The following is a 26,104-nucleotide window of genomic DNA, read 5'->3' on the forward strand; positions in this document are numbered from 1 at the left end:
GCCTAAAATAAAATAACCTAAAATAACTGGCAAGAGTCCATCCCTTAAGGAAAAGGCCTTAAGGGACTGCCTCAGGGTCAATAATTTTTCTTTTTTTGGCTTGCAGGATCTTTGTTCCCCAACCAGGCATTGAATTCGAGTCATGGCAGTGAAAATCCAGAATCCTAACCAGTAGGCCACCAGGGAACTCCCTAATTCTTGAACAACCTTGTGGCTTTTGCCTTTATAAGCCTCTGATTCCTTCTCTTACCCAGATGTTTCATTTTACTCTAACCTGTGCCTCTGAATTGTGATTCTTGAGACCCTAAATAAAGCTCTTTGTTCTTTGCAGCCTCCATATTGATTATTATGAGTATTTATTACTAATAATTATTAACATTATTGTTTAATGAGACACTGGTGCAATCTGCAACAACCTTTGTTAACCTAACACTTATCTTCCTACTAAGGAGACTGGCTGTCGGCTTTCGGGTCGTAGTCTTTCCGTAGGTCGAACCTGGGCTTCGCCGCACGGGGGCGCTCTAGGTTGCTCCTCGGCACTCTATGGTTCTTCCTCGACCCGGAAGTGGTTTCCGGCTGGGGTTGGTAAGGTCGGGCCATGGTGGGGCAGAGGTTGGGAAGATGGCGTGGCGAGGCTGGACGCAGAGAGGCTGGAGCTGTGGACAAGCGTGGATTCCGCCAGTGGGCGGCCGCAGCTACGAAGAGCTCACTGCGGCCCTGGCCCCGTCGCGGCTGCTCCGGCGCAGGTAATGACCAACTTCCGGGCTTCTCGCGTCTCAGACCTGCGATTCCGGCCGCGCATCCTTAGGTGCGGAGGCCGTGTGGGCCTCTAGTGCCTCCCCTGCTTCGCCCCCTCTTCTCGCGCGTCCCTCCTCCCTCTCTTCCCCTTACACCTTCATCCAGTCTTCGCTTCTCGTCGCGCCACCTGGCCCCGGGTGCTCAGTGACCAGCCCCGGCCCAGATCTCCGTGAGCCCGCGGTAGCCTCTTTCTTGGGAGGGGCGTGTCGGGAAGGGGAAGTAATCTGTAAAGGGCAGATTGGGCACCATACCTCATAATCCCGCGAGCAAATAAAGAATTAACACAGCTGGTAGAGTGGTAGGGCCGAGATTTTATTCTCATCAACCTTTATAAAAGCTTTGTTTTTCTACATATTACTTCTTTAGAGGAATTTATGGGGGAAGGCGGAGTCAGAGGAGGGCATCTCTTTGCCTCTTGCAAAGTTGTAGGAGAGGCTTTTCTGTTAAACGATTTGAGACGGTGGAATATTTGGTTTTCAGATGACTTGGAAAGAAAGCTTCATTTTTCCTGAGTAGAAGCTGTGTGAAGAGTACGGTTTATAAGTATTTGCTGTTTTTGCATTAGAATAGTTCAACTATAAATTGAGAGAAATCCCTTAACTAAGGTTCTAGTATGTATTTGGCTCTGAATTTTCTTTCTGTTGTTTAACAGAGTTTGAGTTTCCTGTTTTCTTACTTGGTTAGGTGAGTGCCTGAAGTCTACCTGATAGATGATAGCAAGAAGCCTTGTGTTTAGTTCTACACCAGCTCACCTGCTACTAAGTTGCTTCAGTCGTCTTCGACTCTGTGCGACCCCATAGACGGCATCCCACCAGGCTCCCCCGTCCCTGGGATTCTCCAGGCAAGAACACTGGAGTGGGTTGCCATTTCCTTCTCCAATGCATGAAAGTGAAAAGTGAAAGTCAAGTCGCTCAGTCGTGTCAGACTCTTAGCGACCCCATGGACTGCAGCCTACCAGGCTCCTCCATCCATGGGATTTTCTAGGCAAGAGTACTGGAGTGGGGTGCCATTGCCTTCTCCGTCAACACCAGCTGTAGCCAGTGGTAAATAGTTGAGACTCCAGTATGGTGGAGCCATCCTTAATTTTCAGATCATCTGGATTGTCTGTATACTATATTTCCCAGGCCTTACCTCAATCCTGTCGACTTGCCTGGTGGGCAGGAGGTCAGTTGGGGGAAAGGAGGTGGGTTGTGGGAGAAAAGGGAATGAACCTGTAGTTCTAAACAAGCCCTGAATGTAGGATCGGAGATTTGTGGTAAATTGGCTTACATTGTACTTAACTTCATGATACAGGGGAACATGGAGCCTCAGCACTAACCGAAAACTCCTGAGGAGATGGGAGAGTGAGGTCAGGTGGAGGTGGTAATTTATATCAGTGGTCCTGATTCCAAACCCCAGTTGAAATTGCATAGTTTGAGAGGGAAGAAGAGTGAATATAGCTATTAGGAAGCAACAGGTGTTCAATATTCAAGATCTGTGTTAGGAAGGGAAAGGAAAAGAAGAACAACTTGGTTAAAGAGGAGGCTCCAGTAAAAATTGAAGACCAGTTGAAACAAATACATGTGGTGTTGAAGATTACCATCACAAGTTTTTAGTTTGTCATTCATATGCAGAGTTTGAAATTGACATTTTTTGTGGTGACATTGAAAAAGACATTGTGGGTAAGCCCGAAATGTAACTTCTAGAAAGAAGCAAGTTTCTTTGTATGTAACTTTATTAGATCTACTTTCACTTCTCGAAGTACTAAGATTAGTATATGGAGGAATGAAATCAGTGATATGGTTAAAACAGAGGTCTGGGCTTAGTCCTTGTGATTTTTTGTTGTAGCAGGAGTGAAGTGTGGCTGAGAATTTGCTTTTTTTTTTTTTTTTAACAAGAACTACAGGTGGGAATATTCCTCAAAATTTCTACAAACTATAATGGCAGGCCCAAGGCAGCCTGCCAGTGAAGAATGGTTTCTGTGCTTTAAAAGACTAAACACAGAGATTTAAGTTGTTTTTCACAAAGACTAAAATATTTATTGTCTGGCTCTTTACAGAAAATGAAGAACATCTCACTTAGAGTTTTTAGAAACTTTACCATCATCAAACTATTGGCAGCACTTCTGAAAAATGGTTTAGGCTTGAAAGAAGCCTGTATAATCTGGCAATTGTATGTATCATTTATATGGAGTGTAAATCTTAAATTTGGACTGAGATGACAGTCTTAAGATATATTTAAATACTTGACAAATTAGTAAATCTGGTATATTTATTTCCCTTTGAATCTTCCACGTATTAACTCAAGATGAGTTTTAAGAAAATGACTGTGCCATGCTTACGCCAGTCAGGAGCTTGGTGTACCTCCCCCAACCAAATGGCTGAAAATTCCAGGGTACTCTTTCCAGAGGGAAAGAGGGTGTGGATGTTATGCTGGGAAGGAGCCAAAAATGCTCACTGTCAGTCCTAGTTAAACTTTCCTATTGGAATTCTTCATTTGGTTGCAAATCCTATTTTAAAAATTCCAGTCAGTTAGGATTAACCTGTAGATAACTATTGTAATTTAAGTGGAAATACTGTTGGAAGAGTGGGGGATTAGTTTCTAGCTCTTGCTATTCAAAGTGGTTCATGAACCAGCAGTTCAGGACAGGGGTTTGTCAGACTTATTTTATAAAAGTCTAGATAGAAAATAGGGCCATGTAGGTCTTTTTCAGATATTATTTTTCTTTTAAACAACTCTTTAAAAATGCAAAAGCTATTTTAAGCTGGAAGACCAAATTCTCTCTGCAGGCCATAGTTTGTCAGTCTGTAATTTAGGAGCTTGTTGAGAAATGCAGCATCTCAGACTCACCCTAGACCTACTGAATTAGAATCTTTTTTTAACAAGATCCCCAGGTGATTTGTTTAGAGACTAACGTTTTCCCCACATCTGTGGTAAATCACAACTTTTCAACCCTCCCGCACTTGAGAAACCTGGGGAGCCCTTAAAAAATACTGATGCTCTGGTCCCATCCCTGGAGATTCTAATTGAATTGGTCTGATGTGAAGCCATGGTGTCCTGTTTTTAAGAGCTTACCAGGCAATACTAAGGTATAATACAGGAAAGGAAAAGCTGTTTTCCCTCTACCAATCTTAGGTTTATTGGCTGGGGCCCTGCCAGACTAACAAAAAAACAGGTTAACAAGGGGAAAACGTGCTTTGTATGTATACCTTGGAGTACTCAGTGATGAGTAACCGAAAGGGATGGTTAGAACTTGGTCTTGTATAGCATTTTAACAAAAGAACCACAAAGTTTTAGAGAAATGAGAATGCAAAGGGAAAGGACTTTGAGTTTCTAGGGCAGCAAATAGTGGGAAGTTAATATGGGGGCGAGTTAGTAAAGATTGTTATGTAGATTTCCTCTGATGCTTTCTCTGGGTTCATAAGGGTCTCGAGTTGTCTTGTGATTAACTTCTGTCCTTCCTGGTAGAGACGGGTGGGGGTACACCTTTACAAGTGTGTATCCTGCTTCTAGGCCTATAGGGGCAGGGCAGAGAGTTTTTCTTATATCTACTGCTTCTCAATTGCCTTCAGCTCAAAACAATCCCCATGCCAAAGTGGCCTATTTGGGGATGGAGTATTCAACTCCTTTTCAGGAGCCAGCTGTGAGAATTACTGTTCCAGACTATGCTTTCAGAGTCATAACTGCTTCTGCCACAGTTAGGTGGTAGATTTAAAAACATGGCCATAGTCATTTGCAGCTTTTCTCATCTGAAGCTGGAATCTATTTCCCTTTTTCTTGAAGCAGGGTTGGCCTCGTGACTTGCTTTGACTAGTGCCATGTGGAGGAAGTAATGTGCAAGGTTCAGAGTCTGGACCTCAAGAGGCCTTGCAGCTTATCCTTTTCTGTCTTGGAACACTCTCGCTGCTATGGTTAAAGCTCTGGTTAGACTAGACTAGAGATTACCGAGACCATTTAGAAAGAGAGACCTAGCTAACAGCCAATACTGAGGCTCCAGATATGGCAGGGAGGCCATCATAGCCGCTCCAGCTCCAGCTGAGCAGCCAGATGACTGGCTGCATGAGCGATTCCAGATGAGACCAGCAGAAGAACTGCCCAGCCGAGGGCAGCTACCTCACAGAATCACGAGATGTAGTTACGCTTTTAGGACAACTAAGTCTTGGGGCGGTCTATTGTGCAATAATAAATGAGGCAACTGGGAATCTGCTGCTAGATAGGGATCTGCTGACCGGAGTAAGAACTGTGCTGCCTCCACCTTCCACGGGAGTGACGCCTTGGGTGCTGCCTCCTCACTAAACCCAGTTCTGGCTGGCGAAGCTGATGAGAAGGCGTTGGTCACGTCACAAACTCTAACCGAAAGGGCACCTGGAAAACAGTTTGTAGCTTCCTAGTCCCTGCAGCATGGGAATGTACCTTAGGTGAAAGGAATAAGTGTTCAATGAACCAAGTCACAGTACTTAATTCTATCCAACAAGTTCTGTATGTCCAGCTGTAACATATATATACTGCATCTGAACTGTACCTGAGGCCAGTTTGTGTAACATGTCCTCAGCCCCACACTTAACTTTTGTTGAGATTCTCAAGATAAATATTAGTCCAGGCTAAAGGTCTGGCTTTGTGTCAAAGCCAGATTCCCCACTTGGCATGTCTGTGTTCCTTCTCGGGCATTGCGCTTCAGAATTGTAAATGAGTTGAAGAACTGTTGAAGTAGTCTTTCGTTAGAAGCGATTGAGTACGTGTCCTGTAGTATTAAGCTATTGGAGATATAAAGAAATCTCATCCTTCATATTTCTTGGTCTAAAAAGAGAAAAATGTGGCCCAGTGGTTAGGATTACAGAAGCTCATTGCTATGGCCCAGGTTCAGCCCCTGATGAGAGAGCTGAAGTCTTGGGAACCTTGTGGCATAACCAGGAAAAAAAAAAAAAAAGCTGCCAACTACACTGGGTTACAATTTGTAACCATTTACAAGGAAACATTGAAAGGAAATGTATTCCAATAACTTTGTGTCACACTTTTTGTTTTTTGACACAGAGTGGTGTTACTTTGTTTACTAGACCTCTCTGTAAATTTGGGCTTGAACCCTGGTAGCTCAGAAGGTCAAGAATCTGCCCACAATGTAGGAGGCCGCAGTGCAGGAGGCCTGCGTTCAATCATTGGGTCAGGAAGGTCCCTGGAGAAAGGAGTGGCTATTCACTCCAGTATTCTTGCCCAGAGAGTCCCATGGACAGAGGAGCCTAGTGGGCTACAGTCCATGGGGTCATAAAGAGTTGGACACAACTGAGCGACTAAGCACATTAGTCTAAATTACTTTGGAGTATTTAAGAAAAATCAAATCCAATTGCGAAGGATTGACACAGTTTTAAAGGTGTTAGCAGTTAGGAATGCCCTTGGTTGTAAGTTAATTGTTGCTTAAATATATGAGAAGTACTTAGCTTAAAACGATTGGAGGTAGGTAACTGTTGTCTTTGCTCAGTAGCTCAAAAACTGTCAAGGTTAGTACCTGAAGTCCTTGGCCTTTCTCTTGACATTCAAGATGACTGCCCTGTCTCTAGAGACTTACATCCTTTTTTTCAAGGTAAAAAAAAAAATGGGAGGGATGTGACATTAGTGACACCTCCATTTTTACTGGATAAGCAAAACCTGTTTTCAAGAGGTTTCTAAATAGTTAAGTCTCGTTTTGTTAGAACTCTGTAATATGGCCACCCCTAGCCTAGGAGTGGAGAAGGCGATGGCACCCCACTTCAGTACTCTTGCCTGGAGAATCCCAGGGACGGAGGAGCCTGGTGGGCTGCAGTCCATGGGGTCGCTAAGAGTCAGACACAACTGAGCAACTTCACTTTCACTTTTCACTTTCATGCACTGGAGAAGGAAATGGCAACCCACTCCAGTGTTCTTGCCTGGGGAATCCCAGGGACGGGGAGCTTCGTGGGCTGCCGTCTCTGGGGTCTCACAGAGTCGGACACGACTGAAGCGACTTAGCAGCAGCAGCCATAGGAGAGCCTCATAAAGCGAAGATATTTATCTTTCTTAGCCTCTGCAGAAAAAGCAGGCAATAGAACAAGAAATAGAAAAGTAGATTTGCAATTTGCCATTCAATAGTTATTTGCTAAAGGATAAAGCTTTGGTTTTCCCAGTAGTCAAGTATGGATCTGAGAGTTGGACCATAAAGAAGACTGAACACCGAAGAACTGATGGTTTCAAATTGTGGTGTGGGAGAAGATTCAAGAGTCCCTTGGACAGCAAGGAGATCAAACAGGTTAATCCTAAAGGAAATCAACCCTTAATATTCACTGGAAGGACTGATGCTGAAGCTCCAATACTTTGGCCACCTAGTGAACTCACTGGAAGACACCCTGATGCTGGGAAAGATTGAGGGCAGGAGGAGAAGGGGCGACAGGATGAGACGGTTGGATGGCATCACTGACTCATTGGACATGAGCTGGAGCAAACTCCGGGAGATGGTGAAGGACAGGGAAGCCTGGCGCAGTTCATGGGGTCGCAAAGAGTGGGCTACTACTTAGCATCTGAACAAACAACAAATTCATAAGCCTGGTAACAGATTCTGAAGGAGTTCAGAGCCATTCTGAGTAACAGTTGGCACTGTTTGAATAAGTACATTGCTTTCCAAAGCAGATTTTGTTGAAAGGAGTAGCACTTATTTGTAAGTACAAATTTTGACTTACTGAAAGTTTTAAGGTGAATTACTTTATCATTACCCATCCTTACCACGTGATATCTGAAAATCTGAACTGTGCTGTGGACTCAGTATTGAAGAGCAAGTTAGATGAGTAATAGTAGTAACAGTAGCTGTTCCATTTTTCTGAGTTTTATGTTTCCAGATGCCTGCTAGATATCACCTGGGCGCTCAAAACACATTGTTGCAGTATAGCTTACATATGGTAAAATGTTTAAGTGTTAAGCTTGTAGCCCTTTAGTGCTGACAAATGTATACACCTGTGCAACTGTCACCTAAAAATAATGTCCATCATTCCAGCAAGTTGCCTCTTGCCTCTTTCCAGTCAAGTCCCACTTTAAGCAACCACTATTGATTTTGATCACCACAGATTACTATTTTTTAACCACAGATAACTTTTGCCTATTTTTCAGCTTCGTATATATATACATACAATCACACAGTCACATCATGTGCTGTTTTGTGTTTGACTTCTTTTGCTCCGTGTTTTTGAGATTCATCTGTGATGTGTGATCAGCAGTTTTTCACTGAGTAGTTCAGTTGGCCCTGAACACCTCCAGGTGTCTCATCCATGGATTCAACCATGTTGATGGGGAATGTCAGCTATATTTTTTATAAGGGATTTGAACATCCAGAATTTGGTATCTGCAAGGGGTCCTAGAACCAATCTCCAGTAGATACCGAGGGACAACTGTATTCCGTCGTATAAATATACCAGACTTTCTCCTTTCCCCAGTTGATAGCAATTTAAGTTCCAGTTTTTTAGCTGATAGAATTGTGCTGCAATGATTGCAAGCATTTTAAACAGTGCCTAAGATGGAGTTAATTCATCTCTCCTACTTTCCTGTTTTGGTGCTTCTGATTTTCCTTGTCTTAGTGAATAGTACCACTTTCCTTTCACTTTTTCAAAATAAAACCAATAATTGTTCTTGATCCCTTCTTTTTTCTGAAGTAATTGTTGACCCTTTCTTTATTAGGGATTGGCCTTGGTGGTAGAGATATAATGAATACAGAAGTGATAATCCAGTTACAGTACAGCCAGTGAATGAGAGAAGGTTAAGAGTATATACAAGGTATTTTAGGACTCTAGGAATACAGAGAATACACTCAGCCTGGGGGAGGTTAGGACTGCTTCTTGGAGGAGGACGTGAACTCAAGTTTGAAGGGCACAGAAGAAGTTAGAGAAGCACATCCTGCGACAAAGGAGCAGCGTTGCTAAGTTTAATAGGATGATGAGACATTTACTGTGTGGTTCCAAGCAGGGGGATGGTACATGTATTTGCGTTTAATAAAATGTGAAGGATGAGTTGGAGTAGGGCAGTATTAAAAACAATGAAATCTGTTAGGAAATGGTAAAGTATTCCAGGCCGAAGGGATGAGCTAAGGGATTGATTGTGTTGGACTTAAGGAGAGAATGTTGGTCCTCTGAGAGAGCATTTGAGGAGGCATTGAATGTTTGCGGAAGAATAATATGAGGAAAGAAGAAAATGCAACATGTTAAAATGTTTGAACTATTTAAATAAGCTGTTGACATAAACTAGACATGGGATAAAGGACTAAATTAAGAATGGAAAGAATGTTATTTGCCAGAGTTGATTTTTAATTAGATGGTAAGAATTAAGGAGATGGTAAGAATTAAGGAGAAAGAATAATAACTTCTAGATTTTTAATCTTAGTGGTTCAGAGAACTGTGGGACCACTGAAGGAGTAAGGAAGTCAGAAAATGGAGCTGTTTGTAGAGGAGGCTGAATTCCCTTTTGAATGTATTGGTTTTTGAAGTAATGGGGAGCATGCCTGCATGCTTAGTCATGTCCAACTCTTTGTGACCCCATGGACTGTAGCCTACCAGGCTCCTCTGTCTCTGGGATTCTCCCAGCAAGAGTACTGGAGAGGGTTGCCATTTCATTCTCCAGCCAAGTAGAAATATTCAATATATAGTTGGAAATACAGGATAAGAAAATTGAGGCTGGGACTCGAGACGTAGATGTGAATCACTTACTTGTTTAGATGTTATCCAGGCCACAGAAATGAAATTTTTCTTTTTACTCAACCAGAGTGTTTCAGGTTGTGGGTTACAAAGATGGGAAGACCTGTCTGATTGCTTTCAAGCAGTTTAATGAGTGTAGAAAGGTAGTATGTTTAGAGTATAATGAGAACAGTCAGGAAGAGGCCTCTGCGGGTTCTACCTGGGAGAAATTACCATTTGACAAAAGAAAAAAGCTTTTTATTGGATTGTAAACTGTGTGGAGGAGGAGTACAAATTGTTTTATTTATTGATACACAGTAATAGCCCAAACATGCCCTGTAAAGCTGCTGTAGTTTGTCTGTCCTTTTTCAGAAGAGCATAGTTCACTGTTTTGACTGAATCCTCCCTGGGAGTAGGAGTCTTGGTGGCTTTGGGGCTGCAGAGTGAGTATAAACTGAGTTGGTGATGTTGCAGGTTAAGAGGGGAGGCTCATAGAGGTTGCTGTTTGCAAGATGCAGTTCAGTTTCTAATCTGCCATTTTCTTCTGTAGGTTTAACTTTTTTATTCAGCAAAAATGTGGATTCAGAAAAGCACCCAGGAAGGTTGAACCACGAAGACCGGACACAAGTAGCGAAGCATACAAGAGAAGTGCTCTGATTCCTCCTGTAGAAGAAACAGCCTTTTACCCTTCTCCCTATCCTATAAGGACTCTTGTAAAGCCTTTGTTTTTTACTGTTGGGGTAAGAGCTCACATTAATATGAGTTACCTGCATGGCCTCAGGTGTGGTGTTAAAGCACTGTTGTGTTTGGGCTTCCTTAATGACACATGGAGGGGCATCAAAAGGATCTGGAGTCATGATTATAAGAAAACATGAATCCAGTAATTGCTGTTAGCGCATGGTTCACTCATGTAAGCCCTGGAGAAGAAACTCATGGGCCTTTTATTTGTTATAACATTGTAGGTGATACTGAGTTGATATTTGGAATTTTATTGAAAAAGTTCTAATTGTAAACAGGTCCCAGGGTACTGTGAAGTTAATAAAATGGGAAACAGTGAAATGTTCACCTAATAAGTTTCAGTGTACCCTATGTTCCTTATGTTCATAAAAAGCGATGAAAATGAAATAATATCCTTGAAACTATGTATAGGTCTATTTCTTAAAAAATTTTTTGTAACATATTTGTTTTATGTAGTTTACAGGCTGTGCATTTGGATCAGCTGCTATTTGGCAATATGAATCACTGAAATCCAAGGTCCAAAGTTATTTTGATGGTATAAAAGCTGATTGGTTGGATAGCATAAGACCACAGAAGGAAGGAGACTTCAGAAAGGAGGTAAAGATAAATATGGCTTTTGTTTGTTCTAGTTGATAAGTTTTTGAAGTCTGGTTATTATGAAGTGTTTTTAATAGCAACATTAGGTCAGTAGATATGAAGTCAGTGCACTTAATATTCTTTATTCATTGTAGTAGTTTTAGTCACCAAGTTGTGTCCAACTCTTGCAACCCCATGGACTATAGCCCATGGAACTCCTCTGTCCAAGGGATTTCCCAGACAAGAATACGGGGGTGGATTGCCATTTCCTACTGCAGAGGATCTTCCCAGCCAGGGGATTGAAGCCTCATCTCCTGCATCGCCGGTGGATTCTTTACTGACTGAGCCACCAAGTGTTAACGTTTCACACGGCTGGCACTGTTGCAGTTAAGCGCTGCAAGAAGTTCGTCCCTCTACCCACATAGAGCAAGAATCACCACAAACAGTTGTTGGAAATTACTGTTTGCACTTTCTTCCTGTTCTACTAATGGCCACTGTTTTTACTTGCATCTCCTGGATGGATGATTTTGGAGTACATGTTGGAATCAGAGGGCGTTTTATGTTTGAGGGGTAGAGATACTGTGTGGATTTTTAAAAGCTGCTTAGTGCCATGATGTTTATAGCTCTCTGATAAATACCTACTGTTGATGTTTCTAACTGTGCTTGGATTGAGGATGCAAGAAAAGGGTACAAATACAGAGCTTTTAGAACTTTTCCTTACTTCGTGTACATGTTAATGGCCTTCCTCGCCTTTTACAGAAAGCATATGTTTTATTTCATTTGACAGTGCTTACTGAGCAGAGCCTGTAGGCTATTTGTGAATCTTTCCTTTTCAGGCACTTTCTTGTTTTGTAGTGGCAGCACACTGCCCTCCAGTGTGGAGATGAGCTGGTGTCCTCGTCGCTTTTCCTCTTCCACTTCTTTCCTGGCCACTGAGAGGCTGAGAGGGCAGTCGTGGGTGTTCTTTTTATTAATGGTAGTTGAGGTTCCTCTAAGTAGGGAGGAATCATTCCTCCTTGTTTCCCCATCAACACAGGAAGCACGAGCCCTACCTGTTCTAGAGAGGCTTTAGGTCAGAAGAACAGTTGATGTAATTTTGCAGGTAAAACCTGCAGTAATGAGCAGTGGTTTTTATTTAGTACAATATGTTTGAGAAGATTGTAATGCTGACCTATTCCACATTCCTGGATCCCTTTAAAAGCTACAGGCTTCTGAAGTATAAAGTTTTGGTATCCAAATTATTCCTTGAAATGGTGAAAATGACACAAATGATATACATGATCTTCATCCCAAGATGAATTTGTTTGAGATAGGTAAATGATAGGATATAAAATGTAAAATCCTGTTAAAGTTGAAATAACACATAAATAAAACATGGGAAGAAAGTCCTGGGAACCCATGCCACACTACTGCAGCAAGTAAGGTGTGAGAGCTCACATACATTTAATTTTACAGTTGACCCTTGAACAATGCAAGGGTTGGGGCACTGATCCTCCACGTAGTGGCAAACCTGCATATAACTTTATAGTTGGCCCTCTGTAACAGTGGTCCCACATTGGTGGGTTCTGCCAACTGCAGATGGTATAGTATATATGGTGTAGTACATATTTACTGAAAAAAATCTGCATTTAAGTGGACCAGTGCAGTTCAAACCTCTGCTGCTCAAGGGTCAGCTGAATTACAAAAATGAAATCATTGTTGAATATGGATCAAATACATACTGATCTGTAACTTTTGTTTTTAACCTTGGATTTCTTTCAGTGTTAGTATACAAAGTCTGGCTCAAGTTTCATGGTGAGAACATGTATATATTTTTTAATTAAAAAGCTTTAACCGTGGAGAGAATTCCCTGGCGGTCCAGTAGTTAGAACTTCAAGCTCCCTCTACAAGGGGACATGATTTCAATCCTTGGTCAGGAAACTAAGGTCTTGCGTGCCACATAGTGTGACCAAAAATAAATAAATAAATAATACATGAATAAAACTTTGATCCTGGAAAATTTCAAAAGTAAAGTAACAGAGTATAGGATAAAGAAAATAGTATAATGAACCCCTGTCATCCTGCATCAACAGTTACTGACACAGCGACTTTGTTTCATCTAGTCCCCTTTCTTTCCCATCCTTTCCCACCACTGATTACTGTAACGCTAATTCTAGACATCAGCTCAGCATGCTCAGTCACTAAGTCTTGTCTGAGTCTTTGTGACCCCAAGGACTATAGCCTGCAAGCCTCCTTTCTCCATGGGATTTCACAGGCAAGAATACTGGAGGTGGTTGCCATTTCCTTTTCCAGGAGATCTTGACCCAGGGATTGAACCCGCGTCTCCTGCATTGGCGGGTGGGTTCTTTACCCACTGAGCCATCGGGGAAGCCCCATTCTAGGCATATATCAATTATAAAAAGTTCAGCGTGTGTCCCTGATAGATTAGGATTCTGTCTTTTTCTAAACCTCAATCTAATATTATATACCTTAAGGTATTTTTTGGTAGAAAATATTCTTGGTTGGGATTTTAAAACTAGATTGGGCCTTGGTGCATAATCACTTATTTGATAGTGTGCTGGGTGCCTTGCATGCACTGATATGCCTCACAGTAGTACTGCTAGGTATCTGTTACCATCTCCATTTTATGTATCAGGAAGCTGAAGTTTAGAAGTAATTTGTCGAGGGTCATAGAGCTGATCCGTGGCTCTGTGTAGAGGATGCAGGCTGTCCGACTGTAAAACACCAGTGCTTCCCACTCTACTGCATAGTTATTATGTCTGTTGTTCAGTAGAGATTTTTACTGATGAGGACTCTCATTTATGCACAAAGCATTTTCTTTCTTGCTTTCCTTTTACATAGACTGAAAGTATTTACCATAGCAATTTTCCTTCTGTTTTAGATTAACAAGTGGTGGAATAACCTAAGTGATGGCCAGCGGACTGTGACAGGTTTGTGTTAGCTTACACGTTTTAGCCATTCAAGGGAAGAGAAATCAAACCAAAAGGTACAGTATGTCATAGTCAATGGCTTTTGTACCATGCTCATCAGTGGTTTAGAAGACAGAATTTCTGTACCTTCAGGCTAATGTAATGGTTTGAAAATATTGTGGCATAAAGGTACTGTATATATGAGGCTCTGGGTTATTTTCTAATTTTGATCTAGTATGATACTTATCAGATGATCTCTGTTGTAAAGTCCTAGCTTGTGAATAGCTTATGAGTAATTATTACTGTCCTATTAAAGTACTCAAAGGGAACGCTGATTAAGTACCTTATTTATGCAGCAGACTTTATACATATTGTCTCCCTACCTCCCAGGGTTGCTTACAGAGTAGTTATCTCCCAGGAAACTGGCTTTCAGAGAAGGGACTTTTTGAAGGTCACACTGCTAGTAAGAACTGAGTTTCAAAATCCAGGTCTGTCTCATCCTAGAGCCAGTTTTCTCTTCTACACCATGCCGTTTATAAGATCCTCTTTAAATGTGAGCATAACATGTATATCACCATGATAATTTCATTTGTTTTTGGTAAGATTTTATGGAAGATAGCTGGAGAAGGAAATAGCATCCCACTCCAGTATTCTTGCCTGGAAAATCCCATGGACAGAGGAGCCTGGTAGGCTTCAGTCCATGGGGTCTCAAAGAGTCGGACATGACTGAGTGACTTCACTTTATGGAAGACAGTTCTGACTCTTCAAGGTAAAACTTGTGCAATATTTTAAAAATTATGCAGTTAGTTATTTGAGAAACTCAGGAAGTGGATTTGTAAGTTAACAGTTGTACAGATAAAGGAAAAAATCTTCCTAGAGAAATAGCAAAATACTGCTTTCCCTCAAATATGGTTAGACTTAATGGTACTCTTAATTTTTGATACCTATTTAAGTGGAGAAAAGATGCATTTGTTTCTTCATTCAGACTATTTCATATGTCTGGAAGGTTTAATTTTTCTGTCTCCCTGATGGAATTGATCTAGTCTTCAAGCTTATGGTTTAGACATTATTTCCTGCAGGAATTTTTTTATTCTGAACTCATTGCACTTTTTAATAACTTCTGATGCATGCAGATGACACCACCCTTATGGCAGAAAGTGAAGAAGAACTAAAGAGCCTCTTGAAAGTGAAAGAGGAGAGTGAAAAAGTTGGCTTAAAGCTCAACATTCAGAAAACTAAGATCATGGCATCTGGTCCCATCACTTCATGGCAAATATATGGGGAAACAGTGGCTGACTTTATTTTTCTGGGCTCTAAAATCACTTCAGATGGTGATTGCAGCCATGAAATTAAAAGACACTTACTCCTTGGAAGGAAAGTTATGACCAACCTAGACAGCATATTAAAAAGCAGAGACATTACTTTGTCCACAAAGGTCCATCTAGTCAAGGCTATGGATTTTCCAATAGTCATGTATCGATGTGAGAGTTGGACTATAAAGAAAGCTGAGCGCCGAAGAATTGATGCTTTTGAACTGTGGTGTTTGAGAAGACTCTTGAGAGTCTCTTGGACTGCAAGAAGAACCAACCAGTCCATCCTAAAGCAGATCAGTCTTGGGTGTTCATTGGAAAGACTGATGTTGAAGTTGAAACTCTAATACTTTGGCCAACAGCAGTGGTCTTTTAATTTCATGACTGCAGTCACCATCTGCAGTCATTTTGTAGCCCAAGAAAATAAAGTCTGTCATTGTTTCCCCATCTATTTGTCATGAAGTGATGGGATTGGATGCCACTGATGTGAAGAGCTGACTCATTTGAAAAGACCCTGATGCTGGGAAAGATTGAGGGCAGGAGAAGAAGGGCATGACAGAGGATGAGACGGTTGGATGGCATCACTGACTCAATGGACATGGGTTTGGGTGGACTCCAGGAGTTGGTGATAGACAGGGAGGCCTGGCGTGCTGCCAGAGTTTATGGGTTTGCAAAGAGTTGGACACGACTGAGCAACTGAACTGAATGCAACCTGCTTTATATAATGTACATGTGTCCTCTTTGAGAACAATGTTGAGATTTTTCGTTTTTGTGTAACTCCTAGCATATATCTGGCACACAGTTCGGTTCAGTTGCTCAGTCCTGTCTGACTCTTTGTGACCCAGTGGACTGCAACACACCAGGCTTCCCTGTCCATCACCAACCCCAGAACTTGCTCAAACTCATGTCCATCAAGTCAGTGATGTCATCCAACCATCTCATCCTCTGTTGTCCCCTTCTCCTCCTGCCTTCAGTCTTTCCCAGCATTAGGGTCTTCTCCAAGACCACATTAGAGTCTTCTCCAAAACCACAGTTCAAAAACATCAATTCTTCAACTCTCGGCTTTCTTTATGGTCTAACTCTCATATCCATGCATGACTACTAGAAAAACCATAGCTTTGACTAGAAGGACCTTTGTTGGTAAAATAATGTTTCTGCTTTTTAATATGTTGTCCTGGTTTGTCATAGCTTTTCTTCCAAGGAGCAAGTGTCTTTTAATTTCATGACTGCAGTCACCATCTGCAGTCATTTTGTAGCCCAAGAAAATAAATTCTGTCATTGTTTCCCCATCTATTTGCCATGAAGTGATGGGACTAGATACCATGATCTTCGTTTTCTGAATGTTGAGTTTTAAGCCAGCTTTTTCACTCTCCTCTTTCACTTTCATCAAGAGGCTCTTTAGTTCTTCTTCACTTTCTGCCGTAAGGGTGGTACCATCTGCATATCTGAGGTTGTTGATGTCTCTCCCAGCAATCTTGTTTCCAGCTTGTGCTTCATCCAGTCCAGCATTTTGCATGATGTTCTCTGCATATAAGTTAAATAAGCAGGGTGACAGTGTATATGGCACATAGTAAAGACATTCAGTTAAAATCTGTTGAGTGACTCAGTGTTGATGAGATCTTGAATCAAAAGGTTGAGCTTTTTCAAAGTATATTGCCCGCTATATAATTGATTAGTCAGTGAAATCTTAATAAATGATAACTTTCAAAAGAAGCTCTGTAGTAACACTTGTGTTTCCATTGGAATTAATTAGGATTTTTGGTTTGTTGTTTTTTGAAAATTAATAGTCTGTAGGGTAGCAAAGTTTTCATTTCTTTTGATATTTTCAGAGTACTGCACAGTTAGTTGATACCTAGTGTTCCTTGAAGATGATAAAAGATTTTGTCATTTAACATTTGAGGAAACGTGGGATCAGAAATTAAAACCTTTTTCATGCCAGGAAATAGTTTATTCAAAGACCTATATGGAGGTAGTTAAAAATCAGAATTCTTTCCCTTAGATGATGTTGCAGTCTGACTCAGAGCTTGAGTATAAAGTACTTCTAATCGCATAAATGTGAATGGTCATGCTAACGACCTTAAATGTTTATTGTCAGGTTCATTAAATGACTTTTAAAGGCTGAGGAAATGCTCTTTGGTCTGTTCAGTGTTATCTCAGGCTCCTCTTTCGGGACATAATTATGCTGATAGCAGTGAATCTAGCCTTACAGCACTTGTTCATGGTGCTTTATAATCAGTTAGCCGCATAGTAAGATTTCAGTGGTTAATAAACTTATGCTTTAGTTATATCTTGTCTCTCTTCAGAGGTGCCAGTTCATTCCACTGGCTTGCTTATGTGGCACTTTGGTTGCTTCCTTTAGGCTGATCCGAAGGGAGGTTCGCTTTGGTTGCTTCCTTTAGGTTGATCTGAAGTGAGGTTGGCTCAGCTGGCTTTTATTGAGGATTGATTTACAGGGTGATAGATTTATTCTGTGCCACCTTTTCCTTGAATTATGTGTGTTCTCTGAGTGGTTTTCTTTTGTGTGTGTGTGTTTTGAAAGAACTGAAGTCCTTAGGAGGCCACTGACATAGAGCGTCTCGAAGCTCTGTGAGACTGACTAGTGTGCTTCTTTGCTCTGTAGTATTCATACCTAGACGCTGGCAGTTTGAAATCTCTAGCAGGTGAAAGGTTTTGCAGTTTTACACCAAACGTTTCATGTAAGAATTCTTTGCTGTCCGAATCTCGGTGGCAAGATTTTGGTTATAGCAAATTTAGACAGCCATATTTTTTATCCAGATGCGTTTGTTTCCTTAGCTTTAGGTGTAGCAAGGGGGTATCTCAGGTTTATTCACATCTCTTTGGATTCCTAGGTTTGGATAAGAACAGTTTAAATCATAAGGGATTTACTTTATCATAATTTACTTAATCACTAAGGTGAAATTCATATATTCTCTAACATTATTTTAATGTTACCATGCACATTTATTCATTTCACAATGATAGACTCCTGCTGCCTTGGGACAGTCTGCTGCAATCTGGGCTATGAATCAGCATCCAGATACCTGGGATCAGGGAAGGCTGTGTGGTTTATCAGAAAAGTAATGAGTGGAGGTTTGCTATAGCAGAAAGTGAAAGGTGAGGTGAAAACATCCTTCCTGAGAGCTGATAGCAGCTGATAGCTGCCCCTAGTTTTTGACCCTTCTCTCTCAGTTCGTCCCTGGGAGTCACTGTGTCAATATCTACCAAAGAACTGGTCTTAATCCCTTAATTTTTTTTTTTTTCTTACCTAGTTTAGGACTTTCTTTGGGTCTTAATTGTTATATAGATACATCTCCCTAAACTTCATATTGCTCTGAAAAAATTGTTAAAGTTCAGTTGGTGTCTGTAGGATGAAGGGGTTGCATCAAGTAGCATTCTTCAAAGTTAGACTCATCCCTGGCACTTTTATGTTTCAGCTCGTCTCCTGTATTGCCTTACTCTGAAGACTTTTAAGCCTGTCCTGGAGGTCCCCAGGCAACCCCCACAGAGAGTATTCCCTTCCATTTCTAGCTTGTAGAGGTGCCTGTGAGACCCTTGTCAGGTCTTCATGTTGGCTCAGCAGAATGCTGACTCTGCTGAATTGGGATTCAGGTAAAGCTGAGACGGAAGAACCCACCAAATTATTGTATCTGAGCGAGGAGGGGACGGGGGAAGGAATATGGGGAGCAAAGTCTCAATAAGAAGGCGTCACAGTTCCTATACTGGTTCATATCTACTGTCAGCTCCAAAGTTTAAGCACTGCTGCGCCCCAGGCCCCTGATCCTCGTGTCCTAACCTCTAAAGTCTATTTTTTTCTTCTTTGCTCTTCTGTTTCTACCAGGATTAGTTTATTTTTAGTTTTAGTTCTAGGGGAAAGGATAACAAAACTAATGCTCTAGTGCCAACTAGGCTGCAAGTACCATGTTAGTAGGTACTTTGCAAATACACATATTATTGTTAGCCTTATTATTAATCTTAAGAGCCCTGTTAGAAGTATCCTCATTGTTCAAATGGGGTAACTGAGGCTCTTAACTCTTCTGAGATCTTAACTTGTCTGAGATCACACAGCTAGAAAGGCTGGACATGAGAAACAAACTCTTTAGTTCAGAAAAGACGCCTTTTATTACATCCTTTCACTCTCTGCTATAACAAACCTCCACTCATTGCTTCTCTAATAAACCACACAGCCTTCCTTGATCCCAGGTACTGATGCTGCTTCATAGCCCAGATTGCAGCAGATTGTTCCAAGGCAGCAGGTGTCTGTCATTGTGAAATGAATAAATGTGCATGGTAACATTAAAATAATGTTAGAGAATATATAAAATAAAAAATAAATCTCTCTCACTATAGACTTCCATTCCCCATCCATAACCGTTGCCTTTTTAGTTGCTTATGTATTCTTCCAAAGCATCTGTTTTATAGGCGTTTATATTTACACCTAACTATGGTTTCAACAATAAATGGTAGCATGTAATACATACTCCTCTACATCTTTATTTTTTTCACTTAGTATTTTAAAATGACATTCCTTACTGACACAAATAGATCTATTGTATGCTTTTAAGAAATGTTTTGTTGAAGTGTACCTAGAAGAACTTGCACATGTCATCTTCATGTGCAACTAATTTTCACAAACTGAGCACATCTACATAACTAGCACCTCGATCAAGAAATGGAAATTACCAGCATCCCAGATCACTCTTTTGAATGGTGCTTTAGTAGTCCATGCAAATGAATGCTGTTGTAACAAGTTTTCTGTTAATGGATATTTAGGTTGTCCTTAGTCTTGCTTTCATAGGAAGATGGATAGTCTTTTGGATTTCCCCTGATTCCAGGATGCTGTGGGACCAGTGCTTAATTTGTTCTGTGGCTATTTTCCAGGAGAAGAAATTATAGCCACTGTGTCAGGCCGACAGAGTGATCCTTGTGCCTGTAGTCCTGGTTCTCAGGGAACCTGAGGTAGGGACTGCTTGAACTCAGTTCTTTGGCTGCTGCGGATGTATGTTCTTATCAATGTCTGGACTGGCCACGTCTAGCTTCAGTCAGATAGGAGAGCTGTGGAGGGATGAACTGGCCCATCTCAGAAACAGAAGGGATGCTGTAGTTAGCTACTGAACTCCACTGGGATAGTCTTTTTTCAGGAAAATAGGTTGTAACCCCTTCCTTGGCTAAGGAGGAAGATAGACTTGAAATCATTGAACCCCAAGCAGTACTTCCCAAATCAGTATATCCTTTTTTTAATTCCTCATTAAAAATGAAAACATAGTTCATCCTTGGACACCAGTTTGAGGTTAGGGTGCTGACCATCCACACAGTCAAAAATCTGTATATAACTTTATAGATGGCATTTTGTTGTTCTGCATCTGTGGAGGATTTCCCCGGTGGCTCAGATGATAAAGAATCTGCTTGTGGTGCAGGAGATCCGCTTTGATCCCTGGGTAGGGAAAATCCCCTGGAGAGGGAATGGCTACCCACTGCAATATTCTTGCCTGGAGAGTCCCATGGATAGAGGAGCCTGGTGGGCTACAGTCTGTGGGGTTGCAAAGAGCCAGACACAACTGAGCGACTGACACAAACACTGTGCAATCAACCATAGCTCATGTAGTAACATAGAATCTATTGTTGGAAAAATATTCATGTAGGTGGACCTGTGAAGCTTAAACTCGTGTTGTTCAGGTGTTAACTTGAATACAATGCAGTGGTTTTTATTATATTCACAGGTTTGTGCTACTATCACCATCATGTAAGCCCAGAATATTTTCATTATCTCATAAAGAAACCCCATAGCCAGTGGCAAGTCTCTCCCTGTTCCTCTCCTCCATTCGTCCTTAGACAGTCACTTTCTTTCTCTGTGAATTTGCCTGTTCTGGACACTTCATAAAAATGGAATCGCATAATATGAGGCATTTTGTGGCTGCTTCTTTTACTGATGTATAGTATTTCACTTCTTTCACTCATGTGTAATGTTTTCAGAGCTCATTTACAGTGGCATGTAATGTGCTTCAGTATGTGCTTTTTATGGCTAAATAATATTCCATTATATGGATATATCACATTTTGTTCATTCATCTATTGATGGACATTTATTTCCACTTTTTGGCTTTATGTTATGATAATGCTGCTGCCAAACTTTCATATATGTGTTTTGTGTGGACATATGTTTTCATTTCTCTTTGAGTATACTTAGAAGTGGAATTATTAGGTCATATGGTACTCTGTTTAACTTCTTAAAAATTGTGGTAAAAAAAAGACATAAAATACCCCATTTAAACCATTTTTGAGTGTACAGTTCAGTGGAGTTAAGTATATTCACATTGTTATGAAGCATCTCCAGAACTCTTCTTGTTTCGTGAAACTGACACTCTGTACCCATTATACAATGATTTCCCTCTATACCCCTTCCGCAGCCCTTGGTAACTATCATGCCACTTTGTGTTTCTATAATTTGACTACGTCAGATACCTCATATAAGTGGAGTCATACAGTACTTGTCTCTTTTGACTGCTGTGTTTCACTTAACATGTACTCAGAGGTCACCCATATTATGGCATGTGACAGGACTTCCTTTTTTAAGGCTGAATATTCCATTGTGTGTACGCACCACATTTTGTTTATCCTTTTGTTCTTTGATGGCCTTTGGCTTCCACCTCTTGGCTCTTGTGAACAGAGCTGCCAAGAACGTGGGTGTGCAAATCTCTTTGTGTCCCTGCTTTCAGTTCTTTTGGATATATACCCAGAAATGGGATTGCTGAATTATATGGTAGTTCCATACTATTTTCCATACTGTTTGCACCATTTTACAATCCTACCAACAGTATACAAGGTTTCTGATTTCTCTGCATCCTTGCCAGCACTTGAAAATTTCTGTTTGTGGTTCTTTTTGAAATGGGTGCCCTCCTAATGGATGTGAGGTGCCATGTTATTGCGATTTTGGTTCCATTCCTCTAATGGTGTTCACTCACTGTAATCAGGTTGGCTTTTGTTGGGTTGTAGCAGTTCTTTATATGGTCTAGCTGTTAACCCTTTATTGGCTATGTGATTTGCAAATATTTTCTCTCATTCTGTAGGTTGCCTTTCACTCATGTTCTTTGCACAAAAGCTTTTAGGTTTGATGTCACATCTGTCTATTTTTGCTTTTTTGTTTGTGCTTTTGGTGTCATATCCAAGAAATCATTGCCAAATCTAATGTTATGAAACTTTCCCGCTATTTTTTTCTAGGAGTTTTATAGTTTTGGTCTTAGCTTTAGGTCTCTAATCAGTTTTTAGTTAATTTTTGTATATGGTGTAGCAAAATGAGCAAGTATTTGAACATTTATCCAAAGGTGACTTTCACATGGCCAACTAGCATATGAAAAGATGGTGTAAGGTAAGAGTCCGAGTGCATCCTTTTAAGTGTGGATATCTACTTTTCCCAGTGCCTTTCTGTAGAATTGCCAGGTGGTTTTCTAAAGTGAGTGTACCATTTTATATTTTCTTAGGCAATGTATAAGGACTCCATATATTATTACTTGTCTTTTTCTATCAGCAACTACAGTTTTTTGGGTATTTTTTTATTGTGATAAAATATACATAAAATACAATCTATCATTTTAGTCATAAAGTGTGTAATTCATTGGCATTAAGTGCATTCAGTGTTGTGCAAACATCATCACTATTGATTTCTGGAACTTTTCATCATCGCAAACAGAAATTCTGTACCTGTTAAACAATAACTTCCTGTTCCTCTACCCCTTAGCCTTTGGTAACCACCATTCTACTTTCTGTTTCTATGAGTTTGCCTATATTTCATATAAGTGGAATTATAAAGTATATTTTTGTGTATGGCTTCTGTTTAGCATCCTGGTTTCCAGGTTCATTCACATTTTAGCATATATCATAATTTCGTTCTTTTTTAATGCTGAATACTGGTTTTGTTTTCAATTAAAAAAACTGTAGTTGATTTACAGTGTGTTAATTTCTGCTGTTCAGCAAAGTGATTCAGTTATATATATATTTATACATGTACCTTCCTTTTTTAAAATACTCTTTTCCACTATAGTTTATCATAGAATATCGAATATAGTTCTCTGTGCTGTATATGCAGTAGGATGTTGTTTATCCCTTCTGTATACTGAAGCTTACATCTGCTAACCCCAGCCTCCCAGCCCACCATGCCTCCTCCAGCTTCCTCCTGCTTGGGAACCACAAGTCTGTCCTCTGTGAGTCTGTTTCTGTTTCGTGTGTGTGCGTGTGTATGTTAGTTGTTCAGTCGTGTCTGACTCTCTGCAGTCTCATGGACTGTAGCCCAGCCAGGCTCCTCTGTCTATAGAATTCTCCAGGCAAGAACTCTGAAGTGAGTTGCCATGCCCTTCTTCAAGGAATCTTCCTGACCCAGGGGTTGAACCTGGGTCTCCCACATTGCAGGCAGTTTCTTTACCTTCTGAGTCACCAGGGAAGCCCTGGATAGGTGCATTTGTGTCATATTTTAGATTCCACATGTAAGTGATACATCATGTTTGTCTGTTTCTGACTTCGCTTAGTATGAGGATCTCTAGTTGCATGCTGTTGCTATGAACGGCATTTCATTTTTTGTGTCTGGATAGTGTTCCATTGTATATATGTGCCACATCTTTATCCATTCATCTGCTGATGGACACCTAGGTTTTTTTCATATCTTGGCTATTGTAAATAAGTGCTGCTATGAATATAGGTGTGCATGTATCTTTTTTGAGGTATGTCTGAGATATATGCCCAGGAGTTGGATTGCTGGATCATACGGTAATTCTTAGTTTTCAGAGAAACCTCCATACTGTTTTCCACAGTGGCCGCAACATCTTACATTCCGACAAACAGCATAGGAGGAGGATTCTCTTTTCTCCACACACCTTTTCCAGCACGATGGCCATTCTGACCAGTGTGTAGTGATACTTCATTATAGTTTTAGTTTTGGTTTGCATTTCTCTAATAATTAGCAATGTTGAGCCTCTTTTCATGTGTCTGTTGGCCATCTGCATTTCTTCTTTGGAATTTAAGCCCTTGTCAGTTGCATTGTTTGCAGATCTTTTCTCCCATTCTGTAGATTGTTTTTTTCATTTTGTTTATGGTTTCCTTTGCTCTGCAAAAGCTTGTAAGTTTGACCAGGTCTCATTTGTTTGTTTTTGTTTTTATTTATTTTTGTTGCCTCGGAAGACTGACCTAAGAAAACATTGGTGTGATTTCTGTCAGAATGTTTTGCCTAGGATCTTTTGCAGGAGTTTTAAGGTGTCATATCTTATATTTAAGACTTTAAGCCATTTTGAGTTAATTTTTGTGTATGATGAGAGGGTGTACACTGACTTCACTGATTTATACATGGCTGTCCTGCTTTCCCAACACCACTCGAAGAGACCTTTTCCCATTGTATGAAGTCTGAATAAGATTGCATTGTATGGGTACACATTTTATTTATCCAGTCATCTGTCGATGGGCATTGGTTTGTTTTCACCTTTTGGCTCTCATGAATAATGCTGCTAAGAACATTTATGTGTAAGTGTGTTTTAGTCCCTGCTTCCTATTTTTTGGCACGTATATTTAGGAATGGAATTGCATCATATGATAATTCTGTGTTTAACTTTTTGAGAAACTGCTGACTTTCACAGTAGTTGCACCATTTTATATTCTCACCAGCAATGTACAACAGTTCGTTTCTCTTTATCTTTGCCAATGCTTGTTAGTTTCTTTTCTTTCTTTTAATAACAGCCGTCTTAATGTATGGCAAGTGATATCTCATTGTTCTGACTGCATTTCCCTAATGACTAGTAATGCCGAGCATCTTTTCATATGCAAGTGTCCATTTATTCTTTAGAGAAATATCTGTTTAAATCCTTTGTCCAGGGACTTCCCTGGTGGTCCAGTGGCTTAGACTCTATACTTCTAATTCAGGGGGTCCAGGTTCAATCCCTGGTCAGGGAACTAAATCCCACATGCCACAACTATGACCAAGCACAGTCAAATAAGAAAAAAATCTTTGTCCAAGGATTTTTTTTTTTTTTTTGGCTGATCCACGCTGGGATCTGGATCAGGGATCCAACCCTTACCCCCTACAGTGGAATCGTGGAGTCCTCATCACTGGACTGCCAGGGAAGTCTTGCTTTGTTCATTTTTTGAGTTGTCTTTTTGTTGAGCTGTAAGATTTCTTCATATATTTTGGATATTAGATCTTTTTTAGACATATAATTTGCAAGTATTTTTCCTATTCTGTTCATTGTCATCACTTTAATAGTATTCTTTGCAGCACAAACTTTTAATTTTAATGAAGTCTATTTTATTCATTTCTTATTTTATTGTGCTTTATATCAAGGAAACTGTGGCCTAATCCATGGTCACAAAAATTTCCACCTTTTCTAAGAGTTTTATAGTTTTAGTTTTTACATTTAGGTTTTTGATTCACTTTGAATTACAGTTTGTATTCAGTTTGAGGAAGGTGTCCAAATTCATTCTTTTCCTGGTGGATAGCTACTTGCTTCAGCACCATTTGTTAAAAAGACTATTCTTTTTTCTTAAAAAAATTTTTTTTTTATTTTATATTGGGGGATAGTTGATTAACAATGTTGTGATAGTTTCAAATGAATAGCCAATGGACTCATGCTATACATATAAGCCACCACATACCATTGAGCAGAATTCCATGTGCCGTACAGTATGTCCTTGTTGGTTATCCATTTTAAATACAGCAGTGTGTACATGTCCATCCCAGATTCCTTAACTGTCCCTTCGCCTCTTTCCTCCCAACCATAAGTTTGTTCTCTAAGTCTATAAGCCTTTTGGTAAGTTCATTTGTATAATTTATTTTTAGATTCCACACATAAAGGATATCATGATATTTCTCCTCCTTTGTCTGATTGACTTTACTCAGTATGACAGTTTCAAGGTCCATCCATGTTGCTGCAAATGGCATTATTTCATTCTTTTCAGTGGCTGAGTAATATTCCATTGTATATGTGTACCACATCTTCTTTATGCAATCCTCTTTTGATGGACATTTAGGTTACTTCCCTGTCTTGGTTATTGTGAACAGTGCTGCAATGAACATTGGGATTCACGTATCCTTTCAGCTCATGTTTTTCCCCAGTTATATGCCCAGGAGTGGGATTGCAGGGTCATCTGCTAGCTCTATTTT

General features: G+C 40.4%; 1 protein-coding gene across 1 annotated transcript in view; it reads left to right on the forward strand.

The window, feature by feature from the left end:
* Positions 1-541: 541 nt before the first annotated feature.
* The window catches only part of PARL (presenilin associated rhomboid like), a 53,614-nt gene continuing 28,051 nt past the window's right edge, over positions 542-26,104 (forward strand). Inside the window, exons 1-4 of the mRNA XM_069559128.1 lie at positions 542-746; positions 9,988-10,177; positions 10,632-10,772; positions 13,633-13,681. Of these exons, the coding sequence (XP_069415229.1) occupies positions 544-746; positions 9,988-10,177; positions 10,632-10,772; positions 13,633-13,681 (583 nt within the window). The 5' untranslated portion in view covers positions 542-543. The remainder of the gene's footprint in view (positions 747-9,987; positions 10,178-10,631; positions 10,773-13,632; positions 13,682-26,104) is intronic.

Source organism: Ovis canadensis, chromosome 1, assembly GCF_042477335.2.
Source record: "Ovis canadensis isolate MfBH-ARS-UI-01 breed Bighorn chromosome 1, ARS-UI_OviCan_v2, whole genome shotgun sequence".
Classification (NCBI taxonomy): Eukaryota; Metazoa; Chordata; class Mammalia; order Artiodactyla; family Bovidae; genus Ovis; species Ovis canadensis.